General features: G+C 43.8%; 2 protein-coding genes across 3 annotated transcripts in view; one reads left to right on the top strand and one right to left on the bottom strand.

Moving 5' to 3' along the window:
- The first annotated feature begins 1,443 nt into the window (after positions 1–1,443).
- rnf5 (ring finger protein 5) lies at positions 1,444–11,892 on the top strand. The gene is made up of 6 exons (XM_077006254.1): positions 1,444–1,867; positions 5,659–5,677; positions 6,751–6,863; positions 7,111–7,165; positions 7,690–7,804; positions 8,501–11,892. The coding sequence occupies exons 1-6, from the start codon at positions 1,656–1,658 to the stop codon at positions 8,617–8,619; spliced, it is 633 nt and encodes a 210-aa protein (XP_076862369.1). The 5' UTR covers positions 1,444–1,655; the 3' UTR covers positions 8,620–11,892.
- Positions 11,893–12,534: 642 nt separating this feature from the next.
- slc44a4 (solute carrier family 44 member 4) overlaps positions 12,535–16,422 on the bottom strand; it is a 36,728-nt gene continuing 32,840 nt past the window's right edge. Inside the window, exons 16-23 of one of the 2 annotated variants that reach the window (XM_077006252.1) lie at positions 16,368–16,422; positions 16,191–16,285; positions 15,940–16,043; positions 15,592–15,665; positions 14,129–14,199; positions 13,833–13,927; positions 13,607–13,691; positions 12,535–13,372 (exon numbers count right to left, since the gene is read on the bottom strand). The exon at positions 16,368–16,422 is cut by the window's right edge and continues 205 nt beyond it. In XM_077006252.1, the coding sequence (XP_076862367.1) occupies positions 13,266–13,372; positions 13,607–13,691; positions 13,833–13,927; positions 14,129–14,199; positions 15,592–15,665; positions 15,940–16,043; positions 16,191–16,285; positions 16,368–16,422 (686 nt within the window). In that variant the 3' untranslated portion in view covers positions 12,535–13,265. The remainder of the gene's footprint in view (positions 13,373–13,606; positions 13,692–13,832; positions 13,928–14,128; positions 14,200–15,591; positions 15,666–15,939; positions 16,044–16,190; positions 16,286–16,367) is intronic. The other variant, XM_077006253.1, reaches the window with a different exon arrangement.

The following is a 16,422-nucleotide window of genomic DNA, read 5'->3' as shown; positions in this document are numbered from 1 at the left end:
CCACTACATCACCGGCCCTGCGTATTAATTTATTGAATCTGTTGGCGTCCTCCCTCCTCAGTCTGCTACCCCAGCATGTGACGGCATAGAGGATAGCACTCGCCACCACAGACTCATAAAAGACTTTTAGCATGACCTGACAGATGTTAAAGGACCTCAGGCGCCTCAAAAAGTAGAGACGACTTTGTCCCTTTTTGTAAAGGGCGTCAGTGTTCTTAGCCCAGTCCAGTTTATTATCGATGTGGACCCCTAGATATTTATATTCCTCAACAGTGTCTACACTGACCCCATTGATGGACACAGGGGTCACTGGTGCCTTGTTCCTCCTTAGATCCACCACTAGTTCTTTTGTCTTTATCACATTGAGCTGTAGATGGTTCAGCTCACACCATGTGACAAAGTCCTTCACCGTTGTCCTGTACTCATCCTCTTCACCCCTGCTGATACAACCAACTATTGCAGAGTCATCAGAAAACTTCTGAAGATGGCAGTGCGTCAGTGCATGAAATAGAAGCCCTTGTAGGCTTGCACATTGCAATGGGAGTTCTGAGGTTTGCGAATGTACTGGGAATCGTACATGCATCCATAATTTCAACTAATTTCTCCTTGTTATATATATTACTTTTTCATAATAAGAGATGTTCCCAAAACTTGGATAGCATTTTTAGTCTATTGATCAGGTTTATGTTCAAAAAGGGAAAAACAAACAAACCATAAAATTATACATATTGTATAGCATTGCTTTACAACAGTTAAGACCCACCATCCACTGCAGTGGACATAAAAAAAATTACTATAAAAGTATTATATTTAATTTTTTTTACTGAGTCTTGTTTTGGAGTTCATTACAGACAGAAAATTGCATTTGTATATTTTTTTTCATTACTGGAACATAATTCGGGTCTGAAGGGGTTAAAGAGAAGTGGTTCTGTGTCCTCTTTGCTCTATTTGCTGCTTTCACAATGGGGGCGGGGCTTTTTGGCAGTGTTTGGATTTCTCCCCTCAGCAATTGATGAAGTGGTAGCACCCAATTTTAAACGTCGTGTTAAGACGTTAAAACGTCTTAAGACGTCAAAAAGTGACGTCTTAACACGGCATTTTTGTACGTCTTAAGACGTCCAAATTTGACGTGTTAACACGGACGTCATTCTAGACGTTTTGACCCAAACGGCGTTCGATACATTATTGACGTCAAGTGAACGTCAGTAATAGACGTCCAAAAGACGTCAATTAAACGTCTTCGTCAGACGTTCAAAAGACGTCCACTGAAAAGCCAGAATGAAAGTTTTTGCAATGTCTTTTTTAAACGTCTTTTGAACGAAGGTAAAATTTTTATAAGTATTATATCGCGATCTATCGATCGCCGGTGGTTGGCGCCAGAGCGAACTAGTAACTCATTGAATCATAGATGTAGATCAGAGGTAAATAAACTAATTTTTTTTTCGGCGTGAGAAATCGGAAATGGCGTGAGAGCGTGTGAAAACGGTCAAATGCGTGTGTCTCACGCTCAATGCGTGAGAGTTGGCAACCCTGTTTAATGTTTAGTGTTCGGGCCTGACCATCCTTGCTGCGGAAACGGAAGTTCACATACAGGTGCAGTCTGAGGATCGCGCGCTCACGTTGGGTCGTGAGCACTCGCTTCCGAGACACCGAGTATGGCTGCTGCGGATCCCCGTTCCTCGAGTGACAGCGGACCGGCCAGCAGAGGAGGAATTCCCGCCGGGGAGAACAGCAACGAACGTGACGGCCAGGCTGGTGGGAGTGGCGGGGAGGGCGAACGGGAACGAGACCGAGCAACATTCGAGTGTAACATCTGTCTGGACACTGCCAGGGACGCCGTGATCAGCCTGTGCGGACACCTGTTTTGGTACGACGTTATTAATCCAGTGAATTAGGACAGCTAACCCTGGCTAACCCTGGCTAACTCTAGCTAACCCAAGCTAACCATAGCTAACTCTAGCTAACCATAGCTAACTCTAGCTAACCATAGCTAACCCAAGCTAACCATAGCTAACCCAAGCTAACCATAGCTAACCCAAGCTAGGGTTAACCCAGGCTAACCCTAGCGAACCCCAATTAACCATGGCTAACCCAAGCTAACTCTAGCTAACCCAAGCTAACCCAAGCTAACTCTAGCTAACCCAAGCTAACTACCTGACGTACTTAATACTGATTACATGTTTTTCTGAATGGACTTTAATCCATGGAGCGACGTTGTTATCTCTGTGGGTTAGTCTAGATTTACGTCCGTGTGTGAGTGGTTCATATCTGGCTGTCCTGTTGTGAAAGTGTTGACCTGTGTGAAATTAGATTTGACTGTTGGCTAGCTAGCGACCGTTAGCTGCGTATCCGTTAGGAGATTGTCTTCCCAGGGACGGGACAGACTAAAATAAAACACTGAATGTATTTGTGCTTCTTCGTATTTGTGCGTGTTACTGAGTGTTGTAACGTCAGTGTCGTTTCTGTCTAAACTTGACACAAACTGTAACCCACATTCAACAAAGGTGGGTACTGGGTAGGGTTGGGTTAGCTACCTAGTAGCGGCGCTAGCTAGCTGGGGATTTGCGGCCAGGAAAAGCGTTAATCTGAGTGTTGGCCAGCGGATCATTGGTAAACCGCTTGTATGTGACAGTATGAATATGGTTTATGTAGCCTGCTTTGTAGCTCTCTTAATTGTGTACTAGAGATAATCCTGAAAGCGCATCTTATTTATCTAGTTAGCTGTGGTAGCATTCCTGTGATGTCAGTGTATGTGTTGCGTTTGTTATGGACCTTGGATGGCTACAAAAGCTATTAGGTGAAAGTAGCGGCCTGTCAAACTTTAGCTACTGACAAACTTTGAAACAGATAAAGCAGCGGGCCCATGATTACAAAGGCAATTATCTATAGCCTTTAGACTGTTCACTGCAAAAAACCCCTTGTGTAACGTTTGTGAAATGCGTGTTGTTTTATTTGGATAAGTGTCGGTCTGTTGGCTAAAGTGTATTCATTTAGAGGACGCTTTGTTGTGATCGGAGCACACCCAGTGACAAGACCAGCTCTGCATTTCAGGCCATCACACCTTTCTCCTGTTCTTCACACCGTTCTACCCGCACAGAGAAGGCTGTGGTTTGGACCAGTGTTGAGGAATCTCATGGGTTAAGTGAAGGTGAACAGTCAGACTCGTTGCAACTGTAAGGAGAGCAAAACGTGCACTTAGGGGTGTGATTCTGTTCTTCTCAAGTAAATGAAGCAGTGTAATGTGAACTTTTAGATTGTTACTGCCAGTATATTTAGTGTGTTTTCCGTTCCACCCTGTTTGTTCATCTTTGTTATTCAACTTATTTACATCTCCTCTGCATCTTGTCAGAGATCATCCCTTGTTTGAACATGGGATCATTTCAATCTTGGGATAAATGTGACTGGCATAATTGGAGGGCAACAGTTGCTCTATAGGGGGACAGAAAACACAGCAAGTGCTGACAAGATGTTTATAGTGTGAAATGCTGAACCACAGTTTGGATTAGAGTTGTTTTGTGAATAAAGGTTTGGATGTTGAATGTGATGGCATTATAGACAACCACAAACAGAGAGGTGACCTGACAGACAGGTAAACGTCAAGCTGCTGAACACAGTGGCCTGCTGTGTTTTTACAGGGCTTCTCACGTTTGAGATCAGTAAACTAGAGCGTTTCATCCTCCGCCCATAGGCCATTGTTTTGGTCTGTAGGTCAGACACCAGTGGGACTTTGATATGAAGCCCTGTTGTAAATATTGAGCCCTGCAGCTAGCGGGACAGTGTCCATCCCAACCAGATGAAGTTTAGTAAACACTGTCTCATGCTGGGCTCAGTTTCACCACACACACACTTTCCTTTCTACACACTTTCATGGAGTTCTTGTCTGACTCGTGCATAGAGATTCATTCATAGATTGTCTAAGATTGTTCAAACATTAGTATTTTGAACTGTACTATATAACTGTACACATGTGAGATGTAATGTGTTCCAGTGGCCTAAATAAATCATTACTGGATCGTTGTTTAGATATCCGCTGTGAGTTCATGGAGAGTGTTGCCGGGCAACTCCTGCAGTCTTCTGCTTCCTGTTTCTGACCTGTTCATTTACCGTATTTCGCCACGCCCACTTTCAAGTGTGTGTTTCTTCCGCCATTGTGTTAGAACTTCCGGTCAGCTATTTTTGCATTAGTGTACACTACTATATTTTAATGATTTTTTTCATAAAATAGGCATTCTTGTCTATTTACTTCTTTACTTAATTACTTAAAATTACTAAATGAATGCAAGGAAAAGATGTGGCCACTGATTATAAAATAGTTACTTATCTGATAGCCTCACAAGCACCCGACACGTTTGCTTCATCGGAGCTTCATAACCGAGCCATTTCTCGGGATAAGGATGATCTGGTGTTGGTTTCCCCTCCACAAAATGATAAGAGCAGACGTATGGACGTTTGGGTGGATGTTTTAAATTTAGCGCCTTCAGCCTTAGACGCAGGTCCTCTTCTTTGGAAGGCGGTGGATATAAGTTATAAGGTGCCCCACAACACTCGGATCTTTTCGAGCTGTGTTCGTAACACTGTTGGTCACGCCAAGTTTTCCTCTTCTTCCAATTATTGTGACACCCTCTAACTCAGGAGTGGCCAACCTGCGGCTCTTTGCCTGGTTTCATGCGTCTCCCCAGCCGGTCCACTCTCACCTGCACTAACGGTATGTGTCGTGGCCCGGTTACCTCATCAGCTCTGAGGGCGACACACTGATACATCTTCGTGCTGCGCGGTTTGTTTACAAGCCTAGTGAGCCGCTAATACCTTTAAAACCGGCGTAGTGGAAAACTGGAGACTAGCGGTATGAAGTATCTGTGATATTGTGATTGTGATTTGAGTCTCGTTGGTGAGTCGCGGTTCTTCTGTCACACGTTTGTAATAAACCACATACGAGGTGCAGCAAAGGCACCGCACACGACTGAGGGAGGTTTAAAAACTACTGACACTGTCTGTTCTTTTCTTCCTAAAAGCGAGCGCAGGTCAGTGACGTTATAATGAGTGTTGATAACGGAGTTTATCCACTTTTTACCTAGAAAACAACAGTTGTGTACATAACAGAGCTCGTAGTGTGCTCCAAACGTGACAAAGTCCTGAAGCATATCACGACTTATGTTTATATCGAAGTTTGTGCTATATACTTAATTTGTGTCCATTTTACATCCTCTCCGCTAATAATTTGGACTCTTGTGGTTCTTGGTCTCTGACGGGTTGGCCACCTCTGCTCTAACTGAACATATTATGCTAGTCATTTTGTGTTTGTTGTCGTTTTGCTTGTAATCGTTATCAGCGTATCCGTAGCACCGGAAGTTCTAACACAAAGTCAACCAAGATGGCCCTGCCCAGCGTTGTCATGGAAAATAGCGTGAATAAAAGGATGTTCTGTTACTACAGTCATGTGACCTTTATTTTTAAATTGACTTGATGTTTGTGGGCTGAGCATTGGGATGTGGGTAAATCAAGGGTAAAACAAAAACAGTCAGCTGGGATGTGTAGGGCCAAAGCAGGACTGACATCAGCACTATGATATCTGCTTAACTGTTTCAAAGGTGAGCGCTGTTCATTTCTGACAGATCCACTGACATCTCTCTCTCTCTCTCTCTCTCTCTCCCTCCCCAGCTGGCCCTGTCTTCATCAGGTAAGGAAGATTGTCATTTTAAGCCTTCATCTTTCCCCTTATATTTTATGTTCCCTTTATACCATCCATCTCCTACTGGTCCATCTCCTACTGGTCCGGGTCCAACTCCTACCATCTAAATGTGCTGGTCTTGACCTCTAGTGTGTGTGTGGGAGGAGGCTGGGTTGGTGAGAGGGGCGGGGTTGGTGAGGAGGCGGGGTTGAGTGCAGGTGTAGCCGGCCTTGACTGGAGTCTGATGGCCTTTTGTCTCCCAAGGAGTGAAGGTATTCTGGAACATTGCCTTAAATCCCAGACATGAGCACGTTTCAGTCCCTCATAGGAGCACAGTCACACCGTTTATCCAGCTGTGAGAGATAGAGCACAAGAAGGACCCGATTCATTCACATGGGTTTATGGAAACACATGAAATACTTAAAATAGGATCTAGTGCCTCCCCGTGCACTCCTCCTGGATTAGGTTAGGGGTCGCTAGGGCAGCCAAATCACAGCCAAGTGACCCTTGACCCGGCAGGAGTCTCTGAGGTGTGAGCACAGTGGCTTTGAGATGCAGCAGCTCAACCCGTCTGTCTCATGTCAAGACTCGCTGTTCTTCACTGGGACAACACGGAAACTCGTGTCAAATCTGTCCATTTTAGTCGTCATTAGCAATATTATATAGCAATATATTTATTAGCTAAATAAGTAAAATACAATTAAGCAAGGGTTTACTGAAAATGTAACTGTGATGTCATTATTCATCTGCAGGACTAATTCAAAATGAAAAAAGGCAGAAATGATAAGAATTTCATCTTGATACCAATTCATATGACATTAAGAGAAAGGTGCACACTAAGGAGTCTGTGAGGTAGGCCAGCAGCAGGTGGACTACATGACTTCCCTGGTGGTGTTGAGTTTCTGTCCTGCTGTGTCACGGGTCTCTGTGTGTTTTTCTTGGTAAGATCCGCCCCTCCCATTCTGTATATGAAAGGAAGTGATTCTCAGGTTGTAATATGCATGATTAGCAGCGCTTACAGGATCTTGCTCTTGTTTATTTCTCTCTCTCTTTCTTTCTTTCTTTCTTTCTTTCTTTCTTAGTGGCTCGAGACCAGGCCCAGCAGACAGCAGTGTCCTGTTTGTAAGGCTGGAATCAGCAGAGATAAAGTGATCCCTCTTTATGGGCGTGGCAGCAGCAGTCAGGAAGACCCCAGGTGCTGTGTGTGTGTGTGTGTGTGTGTGTGTGTGTGTGTGTGTGTGTGTGTGTGTGTGTGTAGGGGGGGCAGGTACTGTGTGTGTGTGTGTGTGTGTGGGGGGGGGGGGGGGGGGGGGGGGGGCTAGGTACTGTGTGTATATGGGGGGAGAATATATGAGTGTGTAAGTGCTGTGGGCCTGATGGTTATTGTGTTTCTGGTCCTGTACAGGGTGATTTTATGTGTGTGTGTGTATGTGTCTTTACAGATTGAAAACTCCACCACGACCTCAAGGACAGAGAACAGAGCCTGAAAGCAGAGGGGTTTGTCCAGACTCACTCCCACCCTCACTCCCACCCTCACCCCCATCTTCACCTCCACCCTCACTCCCACCCTCACCCTCACTCCCACCCTCACCCTCACTCCCACCCTCACCCTCACTGCCACCCCCACCCTCACTCCCACCCCCACCCTCACCCCCACCCTCACCCCCATCTTCACCTCCACCCTCACCCCCATCTTCACCCTCACCCCCACCCCCACCCTCACCCCCACCCTCACTTCTACCCCCACCCTCACCCCCACCCCCACCCTCACCCCCACTCCCATTCTCACTCCCACTCTCACTCTCTGCACATGTAGACTAACAGCACTGATCTGACCGGTCATGGTCTGCAGTGGGTTTAGGGCAGTGCTAGGTTTATCTCCAGCTTTATAGGCCAGAAGGACCATCCAGGAATTGCCATTGCTTTACTCATGGCCCTCCTTATTTTTAAGGAGTATTTGAACAGTTGTAAGGGGGTGGTGCTCTGGTTATAAATTCTCTAATGTTTGAACCTCCCCCCAGGTGTTTCAGGGATACGGTGATACAGGGTTCCACATGTCCTTTGGCATCGGTGCTTTCCCTTTCGGTTTTTTCACCACAGTCTTTAACACCAACGATCCTTTCAACCACAGACAAGGTCAGTACACACACACACACCCCTTTCCACAGACAAGGACAATCTACACACTGTGGGAATAGTGAATTTGTCCAGTGTGTCTCATCTTACACATGCCACTCACACCTTCTCATGGACAAGGTCAGTCCACACATACACTACAGGCCAAAAGTTTGGACACACCTTCTCATTCGGTGCGCTTTCTTTATTCCCATGACTATTTACATTGTAGATTCACTGAAGGCATCAAAACTGAATGAACACATGTGGAGTTATGTACTTAACAAAAAAGGTGAAATAACTGAAAACACGTTTTATATTTGTTTCTTCAAAATAGCCACCCTTTGGTTTTGAGGTTTGTTCAGGGTTCCTTAGTGTAAGCTCATTGAGAGAATGCCACGAGTGTGCAAAGCAGTAATCAGAGCAAATGGTGGCTATTATGAAGGAACTAGAATATAAAACATGTTTTCAGTTATTTCACTTTTTGTTTTTGTTAAGTACATAACTCCATGTATTCATTCATATATGTAAATAGCCATGGAAATAAAAGTGCATTCAATGAGAAGGTGTGTCCAAACCTTTGGCCTGTAGTGTACACACCTCCACCCATTTGCACAGAGAAGGTGAGTGTACACACTCTCGCTCTCTCTCTCCCCACTCACCACTTTACTATCATAAGGAAGGTGCTAATTGGTGACTGTCCTCCTATGTCCTTAGATCCGCATTATGCAGGCGATCACCAAGGCAATGGTAACCCTAACAACGGCAACAACTGGCAAGACTCGCTGTTCCTCTTCCTGGCCATCTTCTTCTTCTTCTGGATGCTGAGTGTGTGAAAGGGTGTGTGTGTCTGTGTGTGTGTGTGAATGAGGAACAAATGTGTGAGCGAGGGATGGTGATAGGGCTAGAGACAGAAACAGAGGGGGTGTGGTCAGTGGAAACAGGGGGTGTGGTCAATGGAAATGGGGTGTGGTCAGTGGATTGGGGTGCAAACTCCCACACAAACTACTGTTCTAAATAAGCTCTTTGTGTCCTCTACATAAACATGTAGTCTTGCATTTAAAGTGTGACGAGCTTTTGCTTGTAATGAGTTCTTCTGTTCAGTAAATGTATGCACACACTAGAACAGCTGGAGTCACACTGTTAGGGACCGTTTGATATAGTGTCGGGCTTGAGGAGAGAAAAGTGACAGTATTACTTGTCTGAACTCCTTAACCAAAAGCAGGTTGGAGTTTGATGAGGGTCCTTAAGTAGGTAAACTTGAGTGAATTTGATGATTATCCTTAACTGAGTGAACCCAGTGATTATTTGGATGTTTTTGGAACTCTTTGGTATTTGTTCAGAATCAAAAACATTGCAGCAATGGAGTGTGTGAAGAGACACACACACACACACACAAAGCATGCATACCCACACACACACACACACACACACACACACACACACACAGTTCTTCGGAACATGAAACTTTAGCATTTTTCTAACTTCTTTTTCTAATGATTATTAATCATTGTTTCACAACTCGTATTAAGCAACACATTTTAATACCAAAGACAATTCTTTTTATGCAAATGCTCAAAAACATTGTTAAAAAAGTAAATAAAATGAACAGTAGAGTAGTGTGTGTAGAGGTGTGGTGGTGTGTTGGGAGGGACCCGTGTTTGACCCCGCCTTTGTGCGGTGGCCCCGCCTCTTCTCGGCAGCCCCACCTCTGTGCTGCTCCTGGGTCAGTGTTCAGCTGAAGAGGTGTGTGTGCGCGCGCGTGAGTGTGTGTCTGTGTGTGTGTGCTCTCTCCCTCTCCACTCCGGTCACATTTCTGGCCATTTATTGTTGAGCTCTAGTCATCTGTGAAATCCCTCTACAGTGAATCATACCTGATGTTCAATGGTATTAAATGATGATTAGTCAGGGAAAATAAGTGTTTCTGAGATGCACAGAGAGTGGACTCGGAGATAAGCCTGGAGTTGCCTTCCTAGTCTAGATGAATATTCTTAGCACTGGTCCAAGTTACCTTCTTGTTTAGGTGTGACTGCTGAAAGACCTTTTTGAGCTGGGTTTAATCTGTTTCTGGGTGTTGGGTCTTTAGTGGTTCCCATGTTTACCCCTAGAGGGCAGTATTTCCAGGTGTTGATCACTGCCCACCTCCAGCCAGGAAATGAAAGCTCCAGAGGCAGTGCTTGTTTCAGTAGTCTTTAACATGCCCTTGCCCACTTCATCTCACCACTTCCTCTCAGGAGACGCCATATTAAATGTCCAGTTCAGCAGCAAAACCTACCCAGAAAGCATTGTGATCTCATGCGGTTCCTATTTCAGCAGTGATGATAAAAGCAGACAAAACTGTTTAAGCCCCAGCACAAACATTTTCATCAAAAAATGTTTCTGGCAAACAGGTTACAGATTTCAGGATCGAATAAGCTTTATTACATTTTTTTAATTCTATTCTCTGTAAATCACTTTGTGAACTGTAAAAGCGTATTATTAGATTAACTTGGCACGGTCCTTGTGTTTATCTTGGAACTTGCTTGGTTATTAATGATGGAAAAATGTAATGAACTTGCCTGATGTTCAGAAAATGATCCCAATAGCCTTTTTGTAGCCTTTGTTGTTAGTATGACTACACTGTCTGCAGCAAACATACGGTTGGTTGAATCCGCGTTTGTGTTGACAGGCGATTGCGTTCTTATCAGGCTCCTCCTGCCCTCGGAAGTGGTCATACGGGTCAGTGGAAGGGAATGTTAAAACACTACTGAATGGTGTTAGACTGGTATTACTGGTATTGGTAATGGTATTGCACTCTTCCAGTGCTGGCCTGTCTCCTTCTGTCAGCCTCCTGTGTTTAGACACTGATCTCCAGTCGTGGATATCTACATATGAGGTGAACTCTGGACTGCTTTTGGATGTTTCGGTAAAGCGTTAAGGATAATGCCATGAATCAGGTGGCTAGTTTAGAGATTTTTTACAAAATGAATTGCCAACCTATTTAGATTAATAATCACTGTTTTTGCTGTAGAACTGTAGAAATGGAAATTATACTAAGTCAAAATTCATCAAAATAATCCTATTTCTATTCTTGGCTACTCTAATGCTCTACTTCATTTGAAATGAACTTGAAGCATCTTTGTTTTGTAAACAGTTTTTAAAGCTGAACATCCTGGTGAACAACTCACAAAACTAATGTTACCTTACAGTTTAACAGTGAAACCACAACTCTGTTGCCATGGCACTTAATCTCCCAACTGTTGACCATTTGTGTGTGAATATTCTGTGTGTATATTCTGTGTGTATATATGAATATTGTAAATGTTTTAAGTGTATCTCATTGTTTCGTAATGGGATTAATGGAGAGACATGAGATGGAGGCTTGTGGACACATTTCTGTATAACTAGATCTGATTGAACTGATCTCATGTCAGATGATGGTTTCTCCTCTTTCGGCTAGTGCTGCCTGGCTGGTGATGTGTTTCTTTTGGTGATGAGAGCCCCAGCTCATCTCAGTTGTGCTCTGGCTTCTGGGGGTTTGAATGGCGCCCTAGTAACTGCCATTAGCAACCAGACACGAAGGAACACGTACCATAGAATCTATTTCACTTCGGGTTAGCCAGTTCAGGTACTGAATTTAATGATCAACTTCACACAACTCTGTTAGTAAATTTAAATCTGAATTTGACTTTAGCTCATCTCAAAGGGAGTAGAATTTTAAACTCTACAACTGAACTAAGCACGAACAGGTTCTAGAACAGGAGTGGAGTTCTACAACCCAAGGCAGATGTTCAAGTGGACATACATTCGTGAAGCATCACAGTGCTTGTTGAGAAGATGGGGAGACAACGTGGGACTCGGAGCTATCGTCCCACTGGGGAAGGACTGAAATCATAAACTGAAACCAGCTCATTTGGGGAGTGCATTTGCACAGAATTCTACAACTTCTCATGAGTGGTGTATGTTTATCATAATTCCTAATGATTGGGTTGTGTTGGGCAGAGACGGTTATTGCCTTGATGCTGCGGAGGACCTGGGCTACTCCACAATTCTTTCTGCATTTCACTGTTTAATCCAAATCTGTGTTACTGGTATTTCAGACCGTGAACCCAATAAAAGGAAAGACTGTTTCTGTGGACACTGTCTTTCAGGTGCTCAAGCAGGTCGTGGGTCTGAGACGTAAACAGACTGACAGATCCATGCTGTCCACCCATAAATAAATGTTCCAAACTGCACAGGGGTGGCACATTGTTATTGGTGTGATTTAAGTGTTACACCAACAGTAAATACATAAAATTCTGGATTTAAATTGAAGTGCTGCATTTATTATGGGATCGTTAACATGCAGGTGAAGGAATGTGAAGCTCTCCAGCGAAATATAAGCCACACCCTTGTTATGGAAACAGGTGAGGTAACATGCTGCTCAGGTAGGTCATGTGACCACCCTGATTAGCCTATAGGCAGCAGTGTTCATAATAAACCAAAGCCTCTGTGATTAACATGTCCTACTCTAAAAGTACGGAACACGTTTGGAATACATGGTGTGTTTATATTATGAGAGGAAGGTTAGTTTGGTATTTATGGGAGTCTTATCCCCCAAATAAAGCCATTTAGAGGCAGTTTCTGACTGACTTTTTTATGTTGCATTATTCAACTTCTTGAAAAGTTATAGATCATGTTCTACATATACATAAAGCATTTCACAGAAACTGAACGAGAAGGAGAATTTGTGTAAAATGTAAACTAGTTTAATAAATATCCTCTGGTCACCCAGATCAACTGCAGTGGCATTAATATAGTGGTAAAATATCATTTAAAGGCACTTTGGCTGAATAAGTGTACAACAACACAAATTCCTTAAAGTGACATGCTCTGAAAATTGTGCATGTTCCGTTATTTCAAAAATAAAAACCTATAAAATGCAGTATGTATTCATAGGAAAAGTGCTCTAACATGCAAAGTCATTGTTTGGGAATCAAAACAAGCCAAATAACCGTGGAAATAGATGCCAGAAGGCAAAATTACATTTAGTAACATGACTATGCACAAATATGATCAGTTGTATCACAAATTATTTTACTGTGTATCTCGGTAAGAAACAAAAATAGCAACAAACAAAAAAAAACTTCCTATCATTTAAAAGATCATTAAAACACAGTGAGTGGATTCCACTGCACATGTTCTGTGTCTAAACCTGCTGTTCTGGTCAGCCAGGGGCAGTAGTCACCCCTACACGGGCCTGAAATGGACCGCTCCTCATGGATCAAACAGATTCTCACCGCATGCGTTGGGTTAAATCCGGAGGGCAGCTAGAAGCAGCTGTAGGGCAGAGCGTCTGGTTTAACTTGGCTTGGCTGGATTCATGAAGCCACACAGCTTTCAACTGCTATCACACTAAAAATGAAGAAATGCTACCCAAACAAAATAAAAAAGCTTGAAAGGAATCCTGAGTGCACGGATGCTCTGAAGGAGTGAGGAGGAGGAGGGTGGGGTGAAGGGCAGGTCATTGTTTCTTTGGCTGTTTGTTCTTCTTGTTGAGGATCTTCATCAAGCTCTTGGACATGTAGTAGGGCTTCTCTGCGCTTCCATCATTCCTCTCCAGATCCTCCACTGGGGAAAATACACACTACTGTTGCTAGGGGAACAAGCACCACAGGTGCTGGCACACTATTGTAATGCTTGTTATTATTAGAATTATTATTAACAAGTTATTTTTTTTTATTTCTCAGTCAAATGATTATGTATTTATAGTTCTGATATAGTAATCCAACAAATAAATTAGGAGACCTAAGAAGTCATCAGAAGCAGAATAAATGAACTGATATGGGTGTGTACAGTACTCACAAAAGCACAGGAAGAGTGTATCCACACACATGTTGTAGACGCTGAAGAATCCTTGAGCGATTAGATAGGCCCCAAACACTACTGCCTATTACAATACACAAGAAATTGGATCACCACGTAGCCACCTGACACGGATACTGACCCACCACACCCATGGTACTAAAGCCCAGGCCGTGGTAGTAAAGCCCAGGCCGTGGTAACAGGAGACAGACAGCAGGAGACTCACTATGATGGGCATCCAGTAGTAGTTCAGCGCTGATGCAGTGAAGGAGGAACCAGGAATGACCAACCTGCCAGAGAAGAAGTAGAACGCCAACACTCCTGATGGGAGGTGAGGAGAGGGAGATCGGTGAGTCAAGAGTTTTGACAAATGAGAAGATGTGAAGATGACCAGTATTGAGCCACGTGTTGCGAGTGTTTGTGGGATAAAGGCTGTACTAGGTCACTATGGCTTTCTGACATCATGATACTGGTGAGCTTCGTCTTTCAGGACACAGAGCCGTGAGAAGCTCTGCTTCTTACCCACTCCACCAACCACCAGCAGCTTCCCGAAGAACAGCAGCAGGTCCGTCACCTTATCCAGCACCACCACCCTGCATAGACACCACAGCGCATCAGTACAGTCACGTCCTGCCTCATGTAACCAAACTGGTTACATAGCTTTATGTACAGAGGTTTTGGCCTCCCGGGCACTAAGGGGCCTCTAGAGCTTTTTGCCTATGCTTTGACTATATATTGGGAATTCTAGGGGAGAGGGAGCGAGTTGTTGGGTGAACACATTGTACTAAGGACTATTTCTCCCTGGGAGGAAACCTCTTGGTTTTATGCCTTGTGTAAGTATTCTTGATACATCGTTAAACTGGCTGATGTTTAACTGTGTGGTTACACATGTGTGGTACACATATTGTTGAGCTTTGGAAGGAGAACTTAAACATGCTTAAATATGCAAAACTAGTGCTAACATGCTTTTGTTTAAATGTGTATTCTATGCATCTGTTAAATTAAATATGCTAATGCGAACATGCTAATGACAACATGGGCATATGTTGAAATGGTTATGATACCATTAACAGGGTGGACATTCTGATGGATCCACTTTTGTTATAATATTGGGGTTTGTGTGTATACAGAGGGAGATTGGTTATGGTTGTATATCCTTGTGGAGTTAAGTCTAAAACTCATCCGATTCCATCAGCATCAATTAGGAAGTCTGCTAACCTCCTCTAAAACCTTCTAAAGACTCTGGACAGGTGGGATTGTCCAAATCTGTGGCACAATAGACTGTTCATTCTTCAATCCAAGATCCAAGGGACCCCTCCATTGGCTGTTTCTATAGGGTGTATATGTGGGTGTGGGAGGGGGGTTTGGATAAATGGTGTTTCGTATGTAATATTAGACTGATCTGGTGTTGTTTTCTTGGGCATTGAATTTCATACAATGGTCTTATTCCCCCCCTTTTTTTGGAGCGTTATCTAGGGAGAGGTTACACTCCTCACCCCAAACACATCACGGCTCTTCAGAAATCTGCAGCTGGGGGGAGATAAGATGTTCAGCAGGTGCACTACACCTCTACAGGTTCAGAACGCAGACTGTCCTTGTGAAGACTCCACACCAGCAGGTCTACTCAGTGACAGCAGTGGAGTGGTGGCCAGCACCCAAAGCTCTGAACAAACTGGTTCACCTCCTTCAATAAGCATGTTGAACTCGAAACCTAAAATGCGGCTGAACACGCCCCCTGTAGGAAGCTGAACACGCCCCCTATAGGAAGCTAGAGTTGTTGGGCATTATTCTGTCATTTAATTTTGTTTGTTTATTCTGTTCATTTTAATTGTGGATTTGATCATTCTCTATTTCAGATTCTTTTTGAATGAGAAGGTTCATAAAATTATTCTTAAGTAGCTGTGAAGCACTTTGAAATAAATTGTAATAATGTCGTTGTTGTCAGTGTGGGCCTTCTTGGTTCCTCCCACTGGTGGAGCACCTACCGTATGATGTTCCTCATGAGGAGGAGAAAGGCGTTCTTGGCTGAGACACAGAAGTTTTTCCCATATATGGCAATCTGTACAGGAACATTACAGAAGAACAGTCACACAGACTACACAGAATCAGACACACGTGTTGACATGGTATGGAAAAAATGGTTCATAACAGTCTATAGATTGAAGAAAGCAGTTGCGTGGGCTGACAGCCGAACAGTCACACTGACTGACATATGAGAAGGTCTGTCTAACAGTCACACTGACATCTAACACACACTGACATCTTTCTGTACCTAAAGATGTTTTCAGCTGATTTCAGTGTTTTAAGAAAAGTGTTGCGTGTATGTATCTCACCATGATATAAGCATTTCGGTTGAGGAACTTGATGAATTTCTCCAGACACCAGAAGCAGCACTTCAAACAGCATATGATAAATCTGGCAAAGCAATTCTGGGCAGCTGGACACACACACACGCACACACACACACACACACACACACACACACACACACACACACACACACTCGTTGAATAAATTCAACACCAAACCAAACTTCTCCAGTATAGCGTTAGTTCACAGCAGTAATCTATGAGGTGTGTCACACCTCTGCATTTGTGGTCAATATACTCTAGAAGAATCCGGATGATTTGCACGATAGTGAGAATCAGAGCTCCAAACGCCAGAGAGCCAACATGATACCTGAAAAGGGAGAGAGCGCTTCAGAACCCTCAGAGTAACTACCTGGAGTTGGTGTAGCCATAAGGTCAGAGGTCAGGCTTACCGTAAGGCTCTCATGAAGGAGGAGGCCAGAGGGCATGCTGGGATATCGGAAGGTT

This window comes from Brachyhypopomus gauderio, chromosome 5 (genome assembly GCF_052324685.1).
Source record: "Brachyhypopomus gauderio isolate BG-103 chromosome 5, BGAUD_0.2, whole genome shotgun sequence".
Taxonomy (NCBI): domain Eukaryota; kingdom Metazoa; phylum Chordata; class Actinopteri; order Gymnotiformes; family Hypopomidae; genus Brachyhypopomus; species Brachyhypopomus gauderio.
This window is presented reverse-complemented; position numbering and strand designations above follow the sequence as displayed.

Excerpts from the sequence above, each read along its gene's own strand:
- rnf5 (XM_077006254.1), top strand. The coding sequence starts at position 1,656 with ATGGCTGCTGCGGATCCCCGTTCCTCGAGTGACAGCGGACCGGCCAGC. Across the intron at positions 6,864-7,110 it reads AGCAGTCAGGAAGACCCCAG|ATTGAAAACTCCACCACGAC; the intron begins GTGCTGTGTGTG and ends GTGTCTTTACAG. Across the intron at positions 7,166-7,689 it reads CAGAGCCTGAAAGCAGAGGG|GTGTTTCAGGGATACGGTGA; the intron begins GTTTGTCCAGAC and ends ACCTCCCCCCAG.